Raw genomic sequence first — 21,707 nt, 5'->3', positions numbered from 1 at the left:
CCCTGGTACTTGCTGAGGTGTCAGTGGCTCTCTCTGGTCTCAGGTTGCAGGGTCCTCACTGCTTTGTTCAGCATTATCTCCAGCTCCCTCGCTTACACATCTTCCTTCTCTCTCCTCTAACTTCTGCAACCCTTTTGGGGAGATGAGCCACTCCAGGGGCTACCTTTAGCCTTTTGTCTTTGACAAGCCACCCAGCCCTCTCTCCTCTCACCTCCCAGAGGATGGGAGGGATGTAAATCTCTTTCTTCAGATCCCACAGTCCCCCAAATTATCTGAGCATTCTGTTGTCCTCTGGGCATCCGAGACCCACCAGTAACCTCCTGCTTCACTTCTGTCCCCTTGAGACTTCAGAGGACTTCTAATGGGGTGCAGCTTCTTCCAGATATTCCCTAGTTTACATCTTTTGACTAAAATGTCAATAACATGACCTTTTTTTACCTTCTAGTGCCATTGTTCCTGGAAGTGATGGGGGACAGAGGGAGGTGGGAGAAAGACCATAGACAAATACTCCACAATATTGTCTCATCATACAATGGAGCAGCTGAATCCCCCACTCGGAAAACCCCCTGCTGTGAAATGGACTGCGCTTTGAAGCCAGAGCAGAGGCTGATTGCAGTTTCTCCTAGCTGTACTGTTTTAGCTCTCGGCAACTTTGCTCTCTTATGTAGGAATAGACATGTAGCTCACAGGGTTGCTGTAAATAATCAAGAATAAATCCCAGCACTTTGGGAGGCCAAGGCAGGCAGATCATGAGGTCAGGAGATCAAGACCATCCTGGCTAACACAGTGAAACCCCATCTCTACTAAAAATACAAAAAAAAAATTAGCCGGGCGTGGTGGCAGGCGCCTGTAGTCCCAGCTACTCGGGAGGCTGAGGCAGGAGAATGGCGTGAACCCGGGAGGTGGAGCTTGCAGTGAGCTGAGATTGTGCCACTGCACTCGAGCCTGGGGAACTGAGCAAGACTCCATCTCCAAAACAAAACAAAACAAAACAAAACAAAAAAAGATGTCTGAAGACCGCCCAGGAGAAAGCCTGGAACATTAATGATAGGTGCTGTTCCTAATTGTTATTGTTAAGAACTATTGTCTCTAACTTCCCGTGGAGTTGATATAAAACTACTGGAGATATGTGTGCAAGGGATTTGGGGTATTTTTATTATAGTAAGTATTGAGAAGTTGAATTGTATAAATAATAAAGCGACCTGAGTCTTGGACGTTTCAACCACTAATATTAGCATTTTGGATAACTTGGATCAGAACAAAAGCTTATTAGAGGTGGCACTCTACCACACTGAATATTCACATACTGTGGTGAGTAGTCAATTGTTTTATTAAGACCCAGTTTCAAATGGGCTTCTGTGAAAGGCAGGCAGCTTTCCCTTCAGAAACTCTAAAGGCACTCAGCTGACATCGGCCTGCAAATACGGTATCTAGGTGCCTGCATGTTCACATGCCACTGCTATTGTGTGCTAGATTGGCCTGGTTTCTCAGAACTTAACCTAGGAAAGCACAGACTTAGAGAAGGGCAGGAAGGATGCACCTTCCAAGCCTTCTGGGAAGGCTCAGCAGTTTCCTGGAAGTGGCTCTAGAATGGCAACGGTGAGCAGTGAGCAGTGATGATGACATGCTGCTATTTATTGCTGGGGTAATGGATGTAAGGCGGGGGAGTCCTACCCACACCTTCCTCCTTCCTTCACTTCAATAAATACCTACTGAGCAACTGCTATATGCCAGACCCCATTCTAGGCACGAGGATGTATCAGTGAACAAGACAGAACACATCCCCTGTCCCTGGAAGCAATGTGTTCTAGTTGGCCAAGACGGAGAATACAAACCAGGCAAATATACAGCATCTTTATGCTTGGAGAACGATCGAACAGGAAAGTGGGGAGAGAATATGGGGAGGGGAGAGAGCTCCTGGAAGCTGGATAATCCAGGCAGCCTCCTTGAGAAGGTAACATTTCAGCAGAGATATTTGGACAAGGTGGCTGAGGGAACCTTCTCAACATGAGAGATGAGCAGTGGAGCAGTTGCAGCCTAGACCACCCTGGTGCCTGTGTTCTAAATACCCTCCTGGGGCCAGGTCAGGCCGGGGGCTAAGATGCAGCTGAACCAGCTTGGGATCGCAAACCAAAGAATGGCATAGAGCAAGGAGACATGAAATCACAGTGGGTGTCCAGGGGCCTGGAAATTCAGGATCTAGTATTCTTTGTAATACTGACAATCAACTGTCCATTTTAATGAAATGTCAAAAGACTTGCAATTTTCTCCTTTTCAATATTGCATTAGCCCAGGGAGAATATAAATTTTAGCTTTAGTAAGTTGTCGAAAATACTAACATAACATAACATAACATAACATAACATAACATAACATAGCATAGAACACTATCATCATAATAAGAAAATCTGAGTCCTAGTCTACTAGTCTGCTATTTGTTGCTTGTATGACCTTGGGCAAGTGCCTTACTCTCCCCTCAGGTGCAACTTTTGTAGAATAGTGATGATAATAGTGTAGCTGCCTGAGGCAGAAGGAGGTCCACATAAATAACTCTTGGGATCCTCTCCAGGACTAACTGGGCCTTACCTTTTTTATCAACACAATATAACATTGCAAAGGAACACAGTTTAAAAAAATCAGGATTGAATTCCATCAAAAGCTGATCATCTATTTTGTAACTTTTATTCATTAACATGATGAAAGTAATATTCACTAAAGAAAATTATAAAGTATGTGAAAATCTGAAGGAAATAAAACCAGTACCCCTATGTTACACACTGTTAGTATATTTCCTTTAAAGCTTTCAAACAAAATGTATATATGCCTTTTGTTGTCGCTGCTGTTAGTTCATCACTAATTTTGGACTTGCATCTTATGGTGGTATGCTTCTGTGCACTGTGTTTTTCAAACTTCTCATTATGTAATGAGACATTTCCAGTTTAAATGTTTTTTAAAACATAACTATGATTCTGGACAGATGCATAATATTTCACAATAGAATGCTGCATAATTCATTCCACTCTGCTTCTGTTGTCGGCTACTGGCATTGTTTCCAGCATTTGAATGAATTAGATGCATTTTAAAGCAACAGATTGTTGAAGATCAGCAAATTGTTTCCAAGTAGCCTCTGCTGCATTCTTAGGCTTGCACTGGTCCCTGCACAGCTGACTCCACATCCATTTCACTTCGGCTTCTCCCTGGAGCCTCTCGATTCTTCTCCTGTCTTTGCTGGAGCCTGTGTCTCTAAGGAGCAGGTTGCTTTTAGTACTGATGGGGTGCAGGAGATACATCAGTGGAGAAGCTGCTTCTGAAAAGTGATAAGAATTAACAGGAAACTCCTACTTTCTGGCTGTTTACCATGCATAGAAACAATAGATTCTTTCACTGGAATAAAATGCAGTCCGGTTGTATTATGTGGACATTTAAAGAAATTGAGACTCCTTGCTTTTCATGAGTGTTCAAAAGAAAACATACATTTCATCGGTTCCCATTTCAGCCCAAAGCCCCATTTATTCCGCTAGGTTTGTGCCCAACTTGCAAAACTTCGCTGGTCATTCAGGAAGTTAGATCCAGGTAGAAGGAAGAGGTTATGGATGAAATCCTGCAGGGATTGGTCGGCCTCTTGGTTCCCGGGTCTCAGGTTGTCTGACGAGGACTGTCTGCTCAGGGGCTAACCTGGAACTGCTGACAGTTACTGAGTGCTCCCTGCGGCTCCCGACTGTGCTTGGTGTTTTACACACACATCACTCAGCCCTCCCCAACCTCTAGGAGGAGGACATGGTGCGTTGCCCAGGTGTTGCTGATGTGGGGATTGTAAAGCTGACTTGGTAGGGTGCTGGTTTGTCATTGCCTCCCTGATGTCTAGATTGGTGGGACTCAAATTAAGATTTATTTTTAAAAATGAACTTGTAGAAGTTCACACAGCTTGCTAGAGGTGCAGGCCAGATTTTAACCCAGGGATCCTGACTCCTGCCGGTAGAAGGCAAACAAATTGTTTGGCTGCATCAGCACTAGCTGCAGCCTACGGTTGGAAAAAATACCCACCCTGCAAGATGGTGGTCAGGGGTAAGATGATGGTGCACGGAGAATACATCTTTTACCTGAGATAACTGGGACTGAGTTTATTATACCATTATTTATATTTATGTCACCTTCCAGAAAAAGAATCAAAAGCTTTGATAAAAGTGCAAACAATCTAAAAAGATATATTTTTTAAAGCCACTAGGTGAGGAAATGGGGAAAACAAAAATAAATAAAAGCAGGAGAAATAAATGGAAGCCAAGTAAATAAAAGCAGGAGAAATAAATGGAAGTCAAATGTAGAAGCGAGAAGCAGGAAAACTGATTAAAAGAATAAACTACATTTGAAAGGGGGCATTTGCTACAGGAATAAAGTAAATAAGGGTTCTATAACTCCTTAAATTTGCCTAGTATTTATTTACTGCTCTGAGTGTTTCACATTCATTATTTCAATTTTCTAAATAGTTCTGTAGGTAAGCAGAACATATAGTCTTACCTTCATTTTATAGATATGAAAATGGAGACAGGGAGAAGCTGACTAAGCCCAAGGTCAGCTGGTGAGAGAGTGAAGCTGTGGAATAAGAACTCAGGTTGGCTGGTTCTCATGCTCTCCATCTCTGTATAATTTTTTTTTTTTTTTTTTTTTTTAGTTTGTGTTTTTTCAGAAAGCCACAGGAGACACAGTATCTCTTGAGGATAAAAAGCCAGTGAGTATTCTTTCTCTCTAAGGTAGATTGTAACTTTATTATAATTTCTGGTTTTAACTTTAGGTGTGTAACACTAGGTAAGAGATTATTGTTGTATCTATGATGGTCATTGTTACATAGCTCCACCAAGCCAGCCACTTACCTTTTCCCCTTGTACAAAATGTGGCCCGCCTGGCCTGTGAAGCAGATGCCAGCTCTCTTTCCTAGACCAACTGTATAAAGGGATGGCACTGGATCTGTTTTTTTTTTTAATAATGTGATAAATATTTTAATCCTCAAGTGACAAAAAGATAATCTTGATATAAGTATACTTCTGTCATATAAACCAGCCAACAGCTAATATTATAAAATGTGGTCCTGCTAGAAATTTTAAACTTTTATTACTGATAAGTCATCAAAATCAAATAGATTTATCTCCTTGCTAGAATAGAGGTTGCATTTCTATGACAAAGGCACAGCAAAGGCAAGCTAGCCTAGAAACTACTTTAACTGGTTCTTGTGAACAATTTTTTCTAAGTAAATAGTGATCTCAGATGACAATTCTGATAAAACTCACAACTCTAGTCCTATTCCTACATGACAAAGCCATTCACAAGATGTAAATTATAGTGCCAATAAATATACAGAATTGGCGGCATCCTATAGACTGAGTTCAAAGTACATGATTGTAATTCAAAGTGGAATAAATTTGTTTGCTTTTTTAAAACTTATTTTTTTAAGAAAATCTTTTTTAAACAAGAAAAATTGAATGCACAAGATTTTAAGCCATGGAAAATTATATTTTAGTCTATAATATTCAAGATTTTCCCCAAAGATTCACACAAACTGATTCATTATGACTTGCAGTCTGCTGGGTATGAATAGATGTTTGTTCTTTTTCTTATTCCTCCTGTTTTTCTGAGCTGCACTTTCTGCTTTGCCATCACCAGCATCTTGAGCTTCTGTATCACAGTTATCTTTGTAATCTTCTCTTATGAAGTAGCTATTGATTATGGCACTATACAGTCATCAAGAAAGTGCCCCTATGTGTAATCTGCAGCAAAGACAGCTTTGAAGGCATTGAAGTCTCCACTCCCAAGAATAACTTTAAAAAGAATCAACAGAAGCTGGTTTGTTCACTCTTCAAATATTTCCCTGCCCCGTGCATTTTTACAGCTTCCTTTCGTAGTAGCATTCTTTTCTTTTCTCCTGGGTAGGCTCACATACCACTCAGCCTGGCACGTCTGCTCCACTGGAGAAAAGGAGACCAGAATTGTCTGAGGATTATCTTATTGCGTATCTCAACATCTCATTTGTGAAATATTCAGTTCAAACAGAAAGTCCACTGTAAAACTCGCAGGCTCACCAACATCTGAAACTTCACTCTGGAATATTTCAGGAGCTCTAGAACATAGTTCAGAACTGTATTTAGGAGCCAGATAACATTTTTCAACACAGTTCACCAAAAATGAGGAACTCTCTAGGCAGTGGTTCTCTACCTTGGCTGCACAGTGGAATCCCCTGGGGACCATTGCAAAATACTGATATCTGGGTCCCATACCCAGAGCTTCTGATGTAATTAATGTAGGATATTGCATGAGTATCAGGAGTTATAAAAAGCCTTCTCCATAACCACCTCCCCAGGTGAATCCAACATCAACCAAGGTTGAATCTCAGTCAAGGTTGAGAACCATTGCTTCTGGATCATCTTTTCTTTCACACTTTTCCCCTCTCCAAGTTTTGCCTTCTTTTCATTCCTTCAGGCAAGTCTCTCTGCAAATACCTGGTTTCTTTTCACTTCATCTTCTTTAGGGTCTTCTGCTACAATGAAGACTTTCTATCTCTTATCTAACAGAGGTTGATAGAGACCAGCATACATTTTTTTCAAGATTAATAATTTCCTTATAGAATGTTAATTTTCTTTGGGCAGATTCTGCTGGAAAGATTGTGATGATGTATTAGTTTGCTAGGGCTGCTGTAACAAAGTACTATAAAGTGTGAGGCTTAAACAACAGAAATTTATTGTTTCACAGTTCTGCAGGCTAGAAGTCTGAAAAAGTTGTGGCAAGGTTGATTTCTTCTGAGGACGGTGAGAAAGAATCTGTTCCGTGCCTCTCCCCTAGATTCTGGGGTTTTCTGGTGTTCCTTGACATGTAGAAGCATCACCCCAATCTCTGCCTTCATCCTTACTTGGCATTCTCCCTCTGTGCATGCCTGCCTCCAAATTTCTCCATTTTTATAAGCACACTAGTCACATTGAATTAATACCCACCCCAAAGACCTTTTAACTTGATTACCTCTGTAAGGATACTATTTCTAAATAAGATCACACCCTGAGGGTTAGGATTTCAACATATGAATTTTGGGGGAGACAATTCAATTCATAACATATAGCATTAACTGAATGCTCAGTCACCACAGGCAGGCTGAAATCTTTATCTTTATTGACAAAGTCAGCAGGTGTAGTTGCAAAAGTCCTCAGTTACAAAGTGAAAACCATCAAATGGAGAGCTCCAAGTCACACTCTGCTCCCTCATTGCCATGTCCTGTCTCTTCATCCCTAATCCCACCGTGGCCTCCCCATGTCCCTCTCCTGAGGTGTGTTTGGCCTCTGCAGGATCATCAGAGCACTAAGCTACTTCAATATCGACACACAGTACTTTGATGTCTCTATTCTCAACACTTCCCCCCTCCATTCTCCTTATCCTTTATGCCCCACAGCTAGTTGGATTCCTTGGTCAAATGTTTCCACTTCCTTGTTGCAAGAATGCCTAACACCTCAATTGCCCAACCACAGTGACTACAGTTGGGATGTAGTGACAGCAAGGACAGAAAAGATGAGAGTGGCTGCTGCTGAGGTGATACAACTGACAGAGGTGGCAGGGCTAAGGTGAGAGTGCTGGTGGAGGCTGCCTTAGGGGGACCACGGTGGGTGATACTGGCTAACGTGGCTGTAGCTACAAGAACCAGCAACCTTGCCTGGGACTGAAAGGGTGAGAAGCCCAAGCACAGAACAGATGGTCAACTCAGTAGCTGCTGTCAGGCTCCAGAGATCGCTTTTTGTTTTGAACACTACTATTAAAAATGTTAACAATGGATTGCCCGTTTAAAGAATCAATGGACTCCTGAACAAAAAAGAGGCAAAGCACTGCCTGAAGTAAGCAAGAGCCCAGCCAGCCATTTGGAGATTCTTAACACTGAACATTAGGGCTCTTCCCAGGACTCTGTTTCAAGGCACACAGTTGGAAGATCATGACAGTGTACTCTTCTTGATGTTAGATTGCAAATAAGGTATACGGTGACTCCTTCCTGTTACCCACCAAAGTTCCAGTACCTGTAGGAGATTCTTTGCCAACAAGGTGTTAAGATAAGATGGTTTCATGTTTGCACGTGGTAATTCATACGATCTTTTTATGCATGCTCAGTTAGGTTCAGCTTTCTTGAAAAAACACAAATCCTCCCCAGGGTGAGCCCAGAGAGGAGTGAGGGGTGTACAGGGAAAGTTCAAAGTTATTTGCATCATCCTCTCATGATACAGAGAAAACTTTATGTCCTTAATAACAACTCTTAAACTCCACCTCAATTGGTAGAAAAGGCCAGGGTCCCACACAGGAATTGGCAAATTCTGGGAAAGCAAGCAGGGTTACTTCCAGACAGAGGACACACCACACATTTCCAGGCAGGGAGAGATAATCAGGGGGGAACACTTTGTACTTTGTTAAACATATAGGAGGCTTTGCTGCAAGATTATGGTGACACTTGGCAAAGTTTCCTGAAAAAGGAAGGGTGAGTCAGGATTGACACCTGTCAGTAGGGCTGCTATTTGACCAGTACAGATTGCTATGGATGTACCACTATAGAAAGATTGTAAATCTTTCTAACTGGTGGGTAATGACTCCCTGAGTGTCCCCTATAACCACTTGGAGCCCCAGCCCCTTCCCTGATCCAGAACCTAACATCAAGCATGAACACAGCATTAAATCCAGTCAGTGGCCCACGCTGTGCCCTGTGCCAGGCTCCAGTATTTCTAACCTCACCCTGCTTATCAAAGCAGATTATTGAAGCTGTTAATCAGGTTTGTTTTGGAAGCAGTTGCCTTCCAAGAACCTTTATTACTATTGTTTAAATATGTGTATATTTAAATGGGTTATGGCAGGTACAGCTGATAGACTGACTGGTGCCTGCTTACGGTAAATGTTCAAAGAATATTAGTTGGTGTTATTATTAATTTTGATGGCATTCCTTGTTTCAGACCAAACATGTCATTTAAAGGTGGTGACAGTGGGAACTGCTACACCCTTGATGCTCAATATTTTTCTTTGTGAATTTCACCAGCCTCATATTCCATCTCAATCTTCTTATCAAACTGATTGGCATCATTCAGTCACCACACCATTTCCTGGGGAATCTGACCTCAGATTACACTGGGATTGGTGTTTTTTTTGTTTTGTTTTGTTTTTTTCTAATTTTAAGTAGTATGACCTTGGGAAAATCACTGAAACTTTCCTTCAGTACATTGGCTTCTTTGTCTGCAAAAGTCTGCAAACCAGACCTCCCGAGAGAGAATGAGTAGGAGGGGTGCGTAGGAACCCCTGCCTTGGCAGGGCTATTCTATGGGGAGGAACAGTCCTGGCTCCAGTGCAGGCTCAGCTGTGATCAGGAAGTGACCTGTCCTTCACACAGGTTACCCAGGTAGTGGGAGCTTCTATGGATTCTCCTCTCCAATTTTCTCCAACATCTGACATCTTCTTTTACAGATTCATAAACAGGACCTCCTGGAGGGCACAAATGCTATAAATGCAAAATCACCCTTTTTATTCGTAATCCTTCCTTGCAGGATGGGGAGAGAAGGAATTTTTTTTCTCTTGAGCAGTCTCTGTCCTTGTAGTTTGATTCTAATACAGTTTCCGCAATCAATTCTTCCCTGCTGTGTCTTAGCCACCTCTCTCTTTGTCTTGTGTAAATTCCCATAGATGGGGAACAACAGAGCTGGGACTTGAACCCATACCACTCCCTTTACTGGGAGGCTATCATTTTCTTCTCAAAATGAAAAAGCCTAGACTCTTTCTCTTCCTTCTTCCACCACTGTGTCTCATTTCTGGGAATTGCTCTCGGTACAACCCAGGCCTGTCAGCTGACTTGCTGAGGGTCTAGGTCACATGATCATATTAGCAACATGGGGTTACTACTGCTGGAGTGCACATCACCTAGTTAAGAGAACTAAAATGATTTGCTTTTCTTATTTGTGCTTTAAGTTAATCACCTCCCCTTCTCCTCACTTTTCTTTAAGCTAGCTTGTGCCTATGGGTTTGGTCTGTAAAACACCTCGTCTTTTATTTTCACTTTCTGGAATACTATATCTTAATTAAACATTAGACAGAAATAGGTATAGGTCTTAAGAATTAGAAGAAAGCTTTATTCTGAAGCACTGTGTGTCAAGTCTTGGCAGAATAGAGAACAAGGTCTCTATCCCAAGGGCAAGTTACCTGGGTCGCCCTCTCACTGGCTTCTAGCTTCCCGTGCTCCATCTGGATTTGGTAAACAGGTTCCATATCACTTTCCAATATTATGTTTTAAGTTTTATTGAAAAATCAAGCATTTGAAAGTCTACTTGGAGTTGTAGAAACTCTTTCTAAAGTATTTGCGGAATCAGAGCAACTGAAATTGTAGAATGACCAGCCTTCTCAATCTTTGTCAATGGCAAAATGTCTGTAATTTAAGGTGCAGTAACTGCACATGAGAACCTAAACAAAAACTTGTACCAAAATACTTTAAGCCTAGCTAAAATCTGACAGAATCAGGTAAAATCACTGTTTATTTTTCCCATGCACTTAAAAGAAAAAAAAAACATGTATTTCTTTAATTGGCCTAAAACTAAGATTCTTAAAACTGTAAATGACCTTTTCAATATCTGAGAAGAAATTTGCTAAATTTTACAAACCAAAAACATTTGTATAAATTATGAAAGTTTATAGAACACCTCCTATGTATATTTCTTGGCATAAGATGAGCAAACATCCTTTACTGCTTCCTTATTTAAAAAAAAATAGTTGAAGAATATTTTCCCCTAATAATTGCCACTCATGTTTTAGTATGGATAAGTATATATTCTTCAATAATCCTGTAAAAAATAAATGATAACTACAAACTTCCTTAAGAAGAGGAATGTCTTGGTAACTTTTTGATGGCTTTTACATCGAAAGAAGGTTTTTTTTTTTTTTTTCATGCTTAATCATCATACTAGTTGCTTATGCTTAGGCTATCCTAAAGCCATAATCTATATTTACAGGTGTAGTTGTTTTTCAATCCATATTCCAAGAACCTTTATGACTACTGTTTTAAATATATGTATATTTAAATGAGTTACCACGATGGTACACTGCTGCCTGCTTGCAGGCAGAAAGGAACATTCCAAATATGGAGAGGCTCCCATCCCCCTTGTCCCCTGCCCTGTCTTGTTTGGTGGGACCAGCAGAATCACAGTCTGGTTTGCCTGGTGCCATCTTCATGCCAGGCTAATACAGGAAGTTGTTATGTAAAGATAAGAGAAACCACAGTTAACACCCTTCCTCCATAATCTAATGGCATCTTGGAACGGCTAAATCATTTGTGCATTCGCCTACGGAGACTTAAGAGGATCTCCGGCCTGATTGTTCAGGGAAGTTGTGAAGACATGAGGAGCAGTGCTGTTTAAAATCACAGTCTCCTCTATGACACCATCGGCTCAGGGCACACCATATCCCGGAAAGTGTCTTCTAGGTCAGTGCTTCTCAAACACTAAAGTGCATATAAATCTCCTGTGGAAATGCAGAGTCTGATTGTGCAGGTCTGGGCTAGGACCTGCACCTCAAACAAATTCCCAGATGAGCCCAACGCTGCTGGCCCAAGAGAAACAAAGTTGCGACTCTCTGTGTGGGTCACTCAATAAGAGGTGCTCCTCAAATCATGTCCTTGGACCAGTGGCGGCAGCAGCAGCATCACCCAAGATATGCAGACTCTCAGGCCCCACCCAGAACTACTGAATCACAATCTGCATCTCAACAAGTTCCCGAGTGAATAGCAGGCGTGGTACAGAGTGAAAGGAAGCTGGCCTGGGCAACGCCCTCAGGTGCTGCCTGTGAAGGATCAGACGATACACAGCCTACATCAGAGGGATGAGACGATGCACAGCCTCCACATAGATAGCGTGGGGTACTTTGTCCATTAATCTAAAAATATTTCAAATCAAAAAGTTTATTTTTTAGAAGGAGTACACACTGTGTGATTCAATTTATTAAAAATTATAGAAAATGGAAAGTAATCTATAGTGACAGAAAGCAGATCAGTGATTGTGGGACAGAGGTGAGGGGAGAGAGTGATTACAAAGGGCATGAAAAAGCTTTGGAGGATGATGGATATATTCATTATCTTATTGTGAGGATGGTTGTTTATATACATAAAGCCCATCAGATTCTATATCTAAATATGTGTAATTTATTTTGTATCAATTATACCTCAATGAAACTATAAAAAGAAATTTAAAATGTTAGAAATATTTATTCTTAGATATAAATAATCTGTCCCTAAAATAAAAATAACCTATTAGACTCATCACTGGCTCCAGAAACCTACTACAAGTCCAGCCCACCAGCTCCCCAGGGAGGACGAATGCCCCCTTGGGGTTAGAATGTTTTAGATAGATGAAAGTTGTGGAAGAGACTAAGCAGATAGTGTCTGCCTTGCCAGAAACAAGGCTACGCTAAGACAAACCTCGTCCAGTTTGTCAGAAGACACAACAGGATTGTCAAGAATAAATTCCACTTGAGAGCAGGAACTCAACAAGAGTTCCTTGGAGAGGGTAGAGACCATGGTGGACTCCACCCTTTCTTGCACCAAAATGTTTGTTTGTGACGATTGGAGTGATGCAATGAATATTCAGAAACTAGGATTTGCCACAATCCAGGACCCTCAAGTTCTTTATTGAGCATTTCCATGAATGTAACTTCTCACTTCATCTTCCCAACTACCCTCTAAGACAGGTCATATTACTATCCTAGTTGTACATATGAAACAGAGGCTTCCCAGTTTACATGACTCCCTAGAGACAGTAAGCTGTATACACTGCTGGTGGGAATGTAAGCTAGTTCAGCCTTTGTGGAAAGCAGTCTGGAGATTCCTCAAAGAACTGAAAACAAAATTACCATTTGACCTGACAATCCCGTGATTCAGTATATAGCTATGTCATTCTATGATAAAAACACTTGCTTACATATGTCCATCACAGCATTATTCACAATAGCAAAGACATGGAGTCAACCTAAAAGAATAAAACCATTCTCCTATGTGAATTAATGCAGGAACAGAAAACCAAATATCACATGTTTTCACCTGTAAGTGGGAGCTAAGCATTGGGTACAAACAGACGCAAAGAAAGGAACAATAGACACCAGGGCCTACTGGGAGGAGAGTGAGGATTAAAAAACTACTGATTGGATACTATGCTTATTACCTGGGCAATAAAATAATCTGTACACCAACCCCCTGTGACACATAATTTATCCGTATAACAAACCCACACATACCCCCTGAATCTGAAATAAAAGTTGGAAGGAAAAGAATGACATAGGCATTAATGTTAAAAAGAAAAAGAGATAGTAAGCTGGCAAGTAGCGAGAGGCACCCCTCTGCTCACATCCCACCCAGAAATAGGGTTGCCTGATCATAACAGGATACCCAATTAAATTTGAATTTTCAATAAAAATGAAAAATTCTTTGTATAAGTAAATGAGACATATCTGAAATTCAAATTTAACAGATGCCCTGTATTTTTATTTGCTACATTTGTCAACTTCATTCAGAGAGCCGGTTGTTAACATTTACTAGCACGCCAGTGACTTCATACCCATGCTGTTGACCATCATACTCTAGTATCTCTTTATTAGGATCATGGCATCAAAACCCATTAGAAAAGTCAACTAATACCTCAGGGTTTTATTCTGTGCCCTCAACTGACCACATTTCTAAAGAGAAAATTCAGGCATCTAGAGACATATTTTTTGGAGCTTTTTTTTTTTCTTTGAGACAGAGTCTTGCTCTGTTGCCAGGCTGGAGTGTAGTGGCATGATCTCGGCTCACTGCAACCTCCACCTCCGGGGTTCAAGCGACTCCCTTACCTCAACCTCCCAAGTAGCTGGGACTACAGGTGCCTGCCACCACGCCTGACTAATTTTTTGTATTTTAGTAGAGACGGGGTTTCAACATGTTGGTCAAGATGGTCTCGATCTCCTGTTCTCGTGATCCACCTGCCTCGGCCTACCAAAATGCTGGGATTACAGGCATGAGCCACCGTGCCTGGCCGAGCCTATTGGCTCTTAAAATGTGCATCTATTGGCCTTACCGTGAAGATGAACGCCTACCATATTACCTCTCCAAATTCAAGAACCCAAGCCCTCCTGTACTTCAAAAAAGAATTCCTCATGCCCTTCGGTGGATTTTAATAGCAGCAGAGGCAACCACAGGGGGATTCCCAAGGTCTCCTTTCAGAAAGATAATATGGTGTTGGACAATGGTCTCCATTTAATTGGCCAAGGGAGGCTAGAGAAGATCTCTCCTCATGAGCCCTGATGCTGTTTTTCATCTGCTTGGCCCCCATTGGGACAGACTCCATCTCAGAGGGAAAGTGCTTGTTGGTAGGGCCTGCAAAGAACCCAGCAGAAATTCTGGGGGAAAATAAAAGACACATGTAGGCAGGAATGTCAGCATTGTTGACTAGAATCTGAAGTTTGATGAAACTGAAGGGTGATCCCTTTTAGGGTTTTGACTTCCCCAGTTAATAATCTGCTCCCCTAAGAGAGACAGAAGAAGCAAAGATCGAGCTTATGACACCTCAGTGTGGCTGAAACCACTCCCAGAGGGCTAAATGAGAATTGGCCTCTCCTGCTCCTGGGTCTCACTCTTCTGGGTGAACCTCTCAAAAGAGGCTCCTCAAAGAGGCACAGCTGACCCCATTCCTAGGTAATGGTTTGCAACAAGCCTGACTGAGCCAGGTCTCCTCAACCCTTGTGCCGAAAGGAAGGAGACTGAGGAAACTAGGCATCAAAGGACCCTTTCGTGCCAAGAAGGGTGAAGGCTCAGCCTGGAAACCGGGACGTCTGAGGCACTTTGCTGTGGAACCCATAGAATTCTGTCCACAGGTGCTCTGCACAGGCTGTCCATTGTCTGATCCTTCACAGGCAGCGGATGAGAACATTGCCCGGGCCAGCTTCCTTTCACACTTTACCACGCCTGCCACTCACCCGGGAACTTGCTGAGATGCAGATTGTGACTCAGTAGTTCTGGATGGGGCCTGACAGTCTGCATGTCTTGGGTGATGCTGCTGCTGCCACTGCTGGCCCAGGGACATGCTTTGAGGATCACCTCTTATTGAGTGACCTACACAGAGAGTCACAACTTTGCTTCTCTTGGGAACTTGTTAGAGGTGCAGGTCCTGGCCCAGACCTGCAGAATCAGACTCTGCACTTCCACAAGACCTCCAGGAGATTCACAAGCACATTAATGTTTGAGAAGCACTGACCTAGAGGACACTTCCCAGAATGTGGTGTGCCCTGAGCTGGTGGTTTTGTAGAGGAGACTACGATTTTAAAGAGCACAGCTCCTTATATAAGGTGTGGATCTCATGCAATGTTAAGAAGAGCACCATTTCCACGCTTCAAGGCGGCTACCTGCATAGACTCAGCCTTGGAGAGAGGGAGATGGCCGATGGGTCTTTGGAGAGCCGCCTCTGCAAGATCCACCAGAGGGAGCCAGAGCCCAGGGATGGCTGCAGGGGCAGCTGCGAGAGGGTGAGGAGTCCCCAGGGTTTTGTGTATGACTTATTCACACACCGTCACACTTTTTGATAGCCATTATAAAAATAAGTTGCAAAATATACTTAAAAGAAAATAAGGTGGAAAAATAAAGTTAATAAAATGAGGATAAGACGTTAACAAACTTCAAAAGAAAAAATATCAAAGGTTTTAGAGAGTGACATAGGAGAATATCACTGTGTGAATGTGTGTATGTGTCTCTGTATGGGTGTGTGTATGTGTATGTGTGTGTGTTTATGTGTCTCTGTGTGTATGTGTATGTATGTGTATATGTGTGTGTATATGTGTCTGTGTGTATGTGTTTGTATGTGTGTGTATATGTATGTACGTGTATGTGTATGTATGCGTTTATGTGTATGTGTGTGTGTGTATCTCTCTGTGTGTATGTGTCTGTGTGTATGTATTTGCATGTGTGTATGTGTATCTATGTGTGTGTATGTGTATGTGTATATGTGTGTGTATAATATGTGAGAGTATCATGAGGTAGGAGATGATTTTTTAAACAAGACATGAAAGCACTAACCATAAAGGGAAAGGCTGATAAATTAGAGTGCAGCTAGTATAAAAATAAGGACTTCCATTCATCAAAAGACACCTTAAAGACAGTAAAAAGGTGAATTGCAGAGTAGGAGTGGGTATTTGCAACACATTTAACTGACAAAGGGCCTATATCAAGAACATATAAAGAAATCTAACATATCAATAAGAAAACAAAAACTAGAAAATAGTGAGCAAAAGACTTGAATAGACATTTCACAAAGAGTAATCTCAATGGCCAATAGAAAAAGTGTTCAATTTTATTTCTAACCAGAAAAATGTAAATGAAAACCATCCAAGATACCATAACCAATCTACCTGTATCGGCAAGATGAGTATCAACAGGGATTCTCATACACTACTGGTGGGAATGTGAATTGGTAGAGAAAAGCATGCACGTAATCCCAAGGAGACATGTAGAAGAATGCTCCCCAAATCGCAAACCACCCAACTGTAAGCAACAGATGACTGATAAATAAATCATAGCATCGTCATGCTAAACAACAATAAAAAGGAATGTACAAGCATATCAGTAAGAGAATTGTAACTTTTTTTTCATAAGAAGGGGCACAAAGCAGACACAAAGGAACACATACTATGTGAATTTGTTAATATAAAGTTCAATAATGGGTAAAACTATGTATAGAAATGAAAAGCCTGATATTTTAAAACTATAATACATTTAAACAAATTATTAAAAACCTATGAACTATAAGTAGGTGTCATGGTTAATTTTATATGTCAACTCGATTAGGCCACGGGGCCCAGGTATTTGGTATGATGTATTATTCTGAATGTTTCTGGGACAGTGTTTTTGGATGAGATTAACATTTAAATCGGTGGAGTTTGAGCAAAGCAAATTGCCTTGCATTGTGTGGATGAGCCTCACAAAGGCCTGAGTAGAACAAAAGACTGACTTTTCCTGAGCAAGAAGCAATTCTGCCATCAGATGGCCTTTGGACTTGAACTGCAACACTGACTTCTTCCTGGGCCTCTAGCCTGCCAGCCTACCCTGCAGATTTTGCACTTGCTAGCCTCTGTAATCATGTAAGCTAATTCCCTAAAATAAATAATAGATAATAAATCTCTCTCTCATACGATTAGTATATATGTATATGTGTATATATATTTATATATATGTGTGTATGTGTGTACAAATATTAATTATAAATATTAAGAATAAATGAAATATGTATAAAAGATAAAGGCTACAAGACAAAGAAATAAAGAAAACATGAAGTAAAAGATGAAAGACAGATGTGAAAGGCAGTTCAAGAGAATTTGAAAATGGACCAGGAGATGAGATTGATGTCTATGAATACAAGTCAGGACAAAACCAGGTAAAAGTCAAGAATAAAACCTAATGTAAAAACAATTGAGGGGAAATATCTGTAAAAGAAAACAAAAGCAAAAAGCCTGGGAATGACAATGAAAGAGAAGGAGAAAAGGAAGTGAGCTAAAAGCAGAAGTTTGTGGAACCAGGTGTGAGAAAACCAGACTTTCCCACAGTATAGAGCCTCATGGCTGTGGTGACACCCTGCCCAGGTGTATCCTTTCTCACCCTCGTTTTCTCTGAAGTCTGGAGGAGCTGGACCCTGACAATGACACCTTTACCTGCCTGTACCTGCTGTGGCAGGGCAATAACTTTTCCATCTAAATATCTGGAGCTGACCAGGCTGCCGATGCACCATCAGCCCTGGAATATCCCCACAAGCCCATAGCCTGAAGTAACCTTAGTATCACTGTGTATTTCCTTTTGGTCTTTTTTTCCTCTTGCATATTTGTATTTTTACAGCATCCAAATTATATCCTATATAAGTTTTATATTCTGCCTATTTTTGCATCCCATTATGTCATATTACAGAAAATTTTTTAAAGACTCAATTTTTAATGGGTACACGATATTCCATCAATTGGAGTCCAACAATCCCATCGATTGTTCCACAAATATTTGTTGAATGCATATAATGTGCCAGGTGTTGTATGGCTTGCTCAAGGTCACTTAATTAGCAGTTGAGTGTGGGACACATGGGAAAGCCAATGAATGCACTGCAAAAGGCATTTTCTTCACTGCTCAGAGGCCCTCTGCTGATGTCCAGGCTCACAGATGGTCCAGGTAACTGAATTTGTCTGTGTCAACTGGAAAAGTACCTCTGTATTTTAGTGCCTACATGGGTCTGAACACTGGCCCAACTCTTAATATCCACCGTGGATTTCTGGTAAGGGAAAGGAGTTTTAGGACCTGTGTTTGTCAGCGATAACAGGGCAATCTTTTTCCATGAGCTGCTTCTTTACTTTTTAAATTTATGTTTTCAAATACCTCATACATTCATGTGGTTCTACATTCAAGACAATATCTTCATGTATACCATGAAATGGCTCATTCCCACCACTTCTTCATCTGCTGAATACCTACTGTTTTACTAGTTTTTTGTGTATTATTCTGGTTTCTTTATGCAAATACAAATATATACATGCTTATTTTTTCCCTCCCCAACACAAAAGAGTATTCTAGAATTTATATATGTTTTCATCTTGCTTTTTGCATTTGATTATGTTTCTTGGAGTTATTTCCATATAAGTAAAGGTCTTCCTTCCTTGATCTTTTTGACTCCTATAGTCCTATACTCCATTGTATGGCTAACTAGAATTCTCTGACCAATTACTGGTTAATGGGTATTTGAATTTGCCATGAGGTTTGTCACCTCAAACAAAGTCGCACTGACCAACCTTGGGAGTAATTTATTTTGTACACATAACTGGGTGAAAGGGCAAATACATTTATAATTTTGATACATATTGTCAAATTACCTTCCGTAGAGTTTTGGCAATATCCATTCCCACCAGTGCCATTCTTAACCACACCTTTGAACAGGGTCTCAGGACAATTGTTTATTGAGTTAGCAAACTGAGCATCTGCCCTACACCATGCCCTATGCTGACAACCACACACCAAAGAAGAATAAGATGCTGTTGGTACCTTCTTTCAATAGAGGGAGAGACAGACTTACCAAGAAATCTGACTTAGCAAGCAAGTCAGTATGTGAGAAAGCACCATAGCATGAGGCAGAAAGTGCTATGAGAACATGGACAAAGGGTGATTTATTCTGCAAGGAGACATTCAGAGGAAGCAACAATTAAGCTGGGTCTTGACAGACAAGCAAGTTGCCAAGGATAAGAGAGTTATTCAACACATGAGGGGACTGTGAACAATAGCTCAGATGCTTGTTTTGAGAATGATGGATAGTGTGGCGTTGATGAAGCATGAGGAGCTAAGGCTGAAGAGACTAGTGAAAGCCAGTGAGAGAGATTTTAGTTGACTGAGTCTTCCTCTTGTGAAAACTGAGCAGTCTTGTGGGTTTTTCAGTGGCAGTGACATGGTCAGATTGCCTCCCAGCCACATTCTCTATCCATTCTCTTCTACTCCAACACACCAGGAGCCTGTAATGTGTGTCCATTTCACCCCAGGGGATCACTCAATGTCTTAAACTCAGACCTCACAATAGCCCCCAGGTAAGCCAGTTATGATGCGAGAAATGTTTGTGACTTACCCTCGGGCCCTCATCACATTGTCTTAGAAACAAACTCCAGGCGTGAACACCTCCCGTCCTAGCTTATTGCCAGAGTATGATCAGAGAATGGAAGAATGACTGTCAGAGGATTGAAAAACAGAGGGCTAGTGACACAATGGTCCAAGAAAGGAAGAATGAAAAGCCAGTTAGAATATTTAATACCAACTATTCCTTTCAGGATCAAGCCCCAATGTGTTGCCAAGAGGATCTGAGTTCTGCTTCACCGTTGCGGTGAGTCTGACTTGCACTTTAGTCTGTCCATGTCAGAAAGAGGCCAAGTGGAGAAGCCTACCCAGTGGCTACAGAAACCCCTGCTCATGGCGGCCTCAGCCTGGCTAGTGTAGAATAACCCTTTATGAGCCTTCCCACTCCAGGAGGGAAAAGTAGGAAGAGCCTTTCCAGAATTCTGATATTCCTGCTTCTCTTCTTGCAGGATATGGAGCAAATTCTACAGATCAGACCCACGGATTGCCCTTGGGAAGTACTCCCCCTTGGAAAAAGAGATCCTAGTAAGTGTCCTGCAGTTTTCATACGGAGAGGCCCCACTGAAGCCAGCCAGTTTAGCTAGGGGGAGCCAAAGGTTCAGAAACCACCAGTAACAGAGCTGCCTCTCAAACAGTAGACTCACATTGGCTGAATCTGCTAGTGGCTTCCACACTTGCACAGCAAAATACTCTTATTGACATGTCCCACTTACAAATATAAGTAAATAACAAATGATGGAACAGTTATTTCTTCAGCTCCTACCTTGCACTGGTCACTTTCGTATATGTTGTCTTGTCGAGGCTTCACCATGACCCTGTAAAGTCAACAAAATTATTCTGAATTCATTGTAGGTCAGAGGAGAGTCAGGATTTGAACCCAAGGTTATCTGACGCCAAAGGTTCACCTGTTTTCCACTACAGCGAGGCTCAAACACTTTCCACGATGGAGGGAGAACCAGCCACTAGCAAATTGTTTCTGTGGGTGCCGCCTGCCCCTGTGCTCTTGAGATTTTAATAGTCCTTTCTCCCTTGTCAGCGTCTAGGTGGCATTCACACCATAGCAGCAAGAAGGCTTTTGGCTTACAAGCAAGAGGAAGAATGCAGAATGCTCAAGGAACTACAGTTGCTGTCTCCGGACTACAAACGAGCCATGGAGTATAAAAAGAAACATTCCTCTCCTTGTGCTGTTTGTGTACCCCTAGAAAAAATATGGACAGCAAAGGTGATTGCGCCCCTGGAGGCATTTAAAATGCCACAACGAGAGCAGGTGAACGTCAGTAAGCACATAGAGAGGATGAGGCTTGCTCGGGCTCTGGGAAATCATCAGCCTTTACCCTACATTGAAAGGTTTACACGCTCCTCATTTCTGTCTGAGGTGGGCCTGGGTCCAATGGCAAAAAATAAGGCCAGACAAAAGGAAGACAACTATGACACCCATAATTGTGACGATGCCAACCAAGATAAGAAAGAGGAGGCAGAGGGAAAAAACACAAAAAGACGAGAAATAAAAATGAATGTAGTTTTCAAGTCAAAAGAACCAAAAAAATGTTTAACATACCATGGAAATGATCGCAAATCATTCCTCCCCACAAAGAAACCGGAACGGTCCATCGCAGGCCTAACAAACCGAAATCTTTTCTGCATATCAGAATTCCCTGGTGACTTAATGCTAATGAATCAGGATTTTATATCACGGAGAGACCACTTCAGTGATCTGGTCAAGACCTACAGCCTGGAAGAAGAGAGTATCTGGAAAGAGTGCATGCGTAAAGCAACTCCTTATCATTATTAAAGTTTTATTTGTTGCCCAGGGTAACCAGGTGTACTAGTCCTTATTATTCCCGTCAGCTGTGCCCCAGGCTCCTTGCCACCCCATCTTATATTGGGATTTTGGCTTCCCCTGCCCAATCTCCAGGAGGGCCTCAAGGTAAGACCTACCTGACGAGGCTTCCTGACCTCAGGCAACTCTTGGCTGTCGCTCCCACCCTCAGCAACAGCCCAGGCCTTCTCCTAACCTGCTCCCATTGGGGTGTGTGTCTGTTATCTATTTCCATGAAACAAATCA

At 41.7% G+C, this 21,707-nt stretch overlaps 1 protein-coding gene across 1 annotated transcript; it reads left to right on the top strand.

The window, feature by feature from the left end:
• Nucleotides 1-19,657: 19,657 nt before the first annotated feature.
• C8H10orf120 (chromosome 8 C10orf120 homolog) lies at nt 19,658-21,458 on the top strand. The gene is made up of 3 exons (XM_003816314.6): nt 19,658-19,889; nt 20,092-20,167; nt 20,679-21,458. Exons 1-3 carry the CDS (start codon nt 19,714-19,716, stop codon nt 21,432-21,434), a joined length of 1,008 nt encoding a protein of 335 aa, XP_003816362.1. The 5' UTR covers nt 19,658-19,713; the 3' UTR covers nt 21,435-21,458.
• Nucleotides 21,459-21,707: the final 249 nt, after the last annotated feature.

Source organism: Pan paniscus, chromosome 8 (genome assembly GCF_029289425.2).
Source record: "Pan paniscus chromosome 8, NHGRI_mPanPan1-v2.0_pri, whole genome shotgun sequence".
In the NCBI taxonomy this organism is placed as follows: domain Eukaryota; kingdom Metazoa; phylum Chordata; class Mammalia; order Primates; family Hominidae; genus Pan; species Pan paniscus.
Note: the sequence above shows the minus strand (reverse complement) of the source record. Positions and strands in the feature narration are given on the sequence as shown.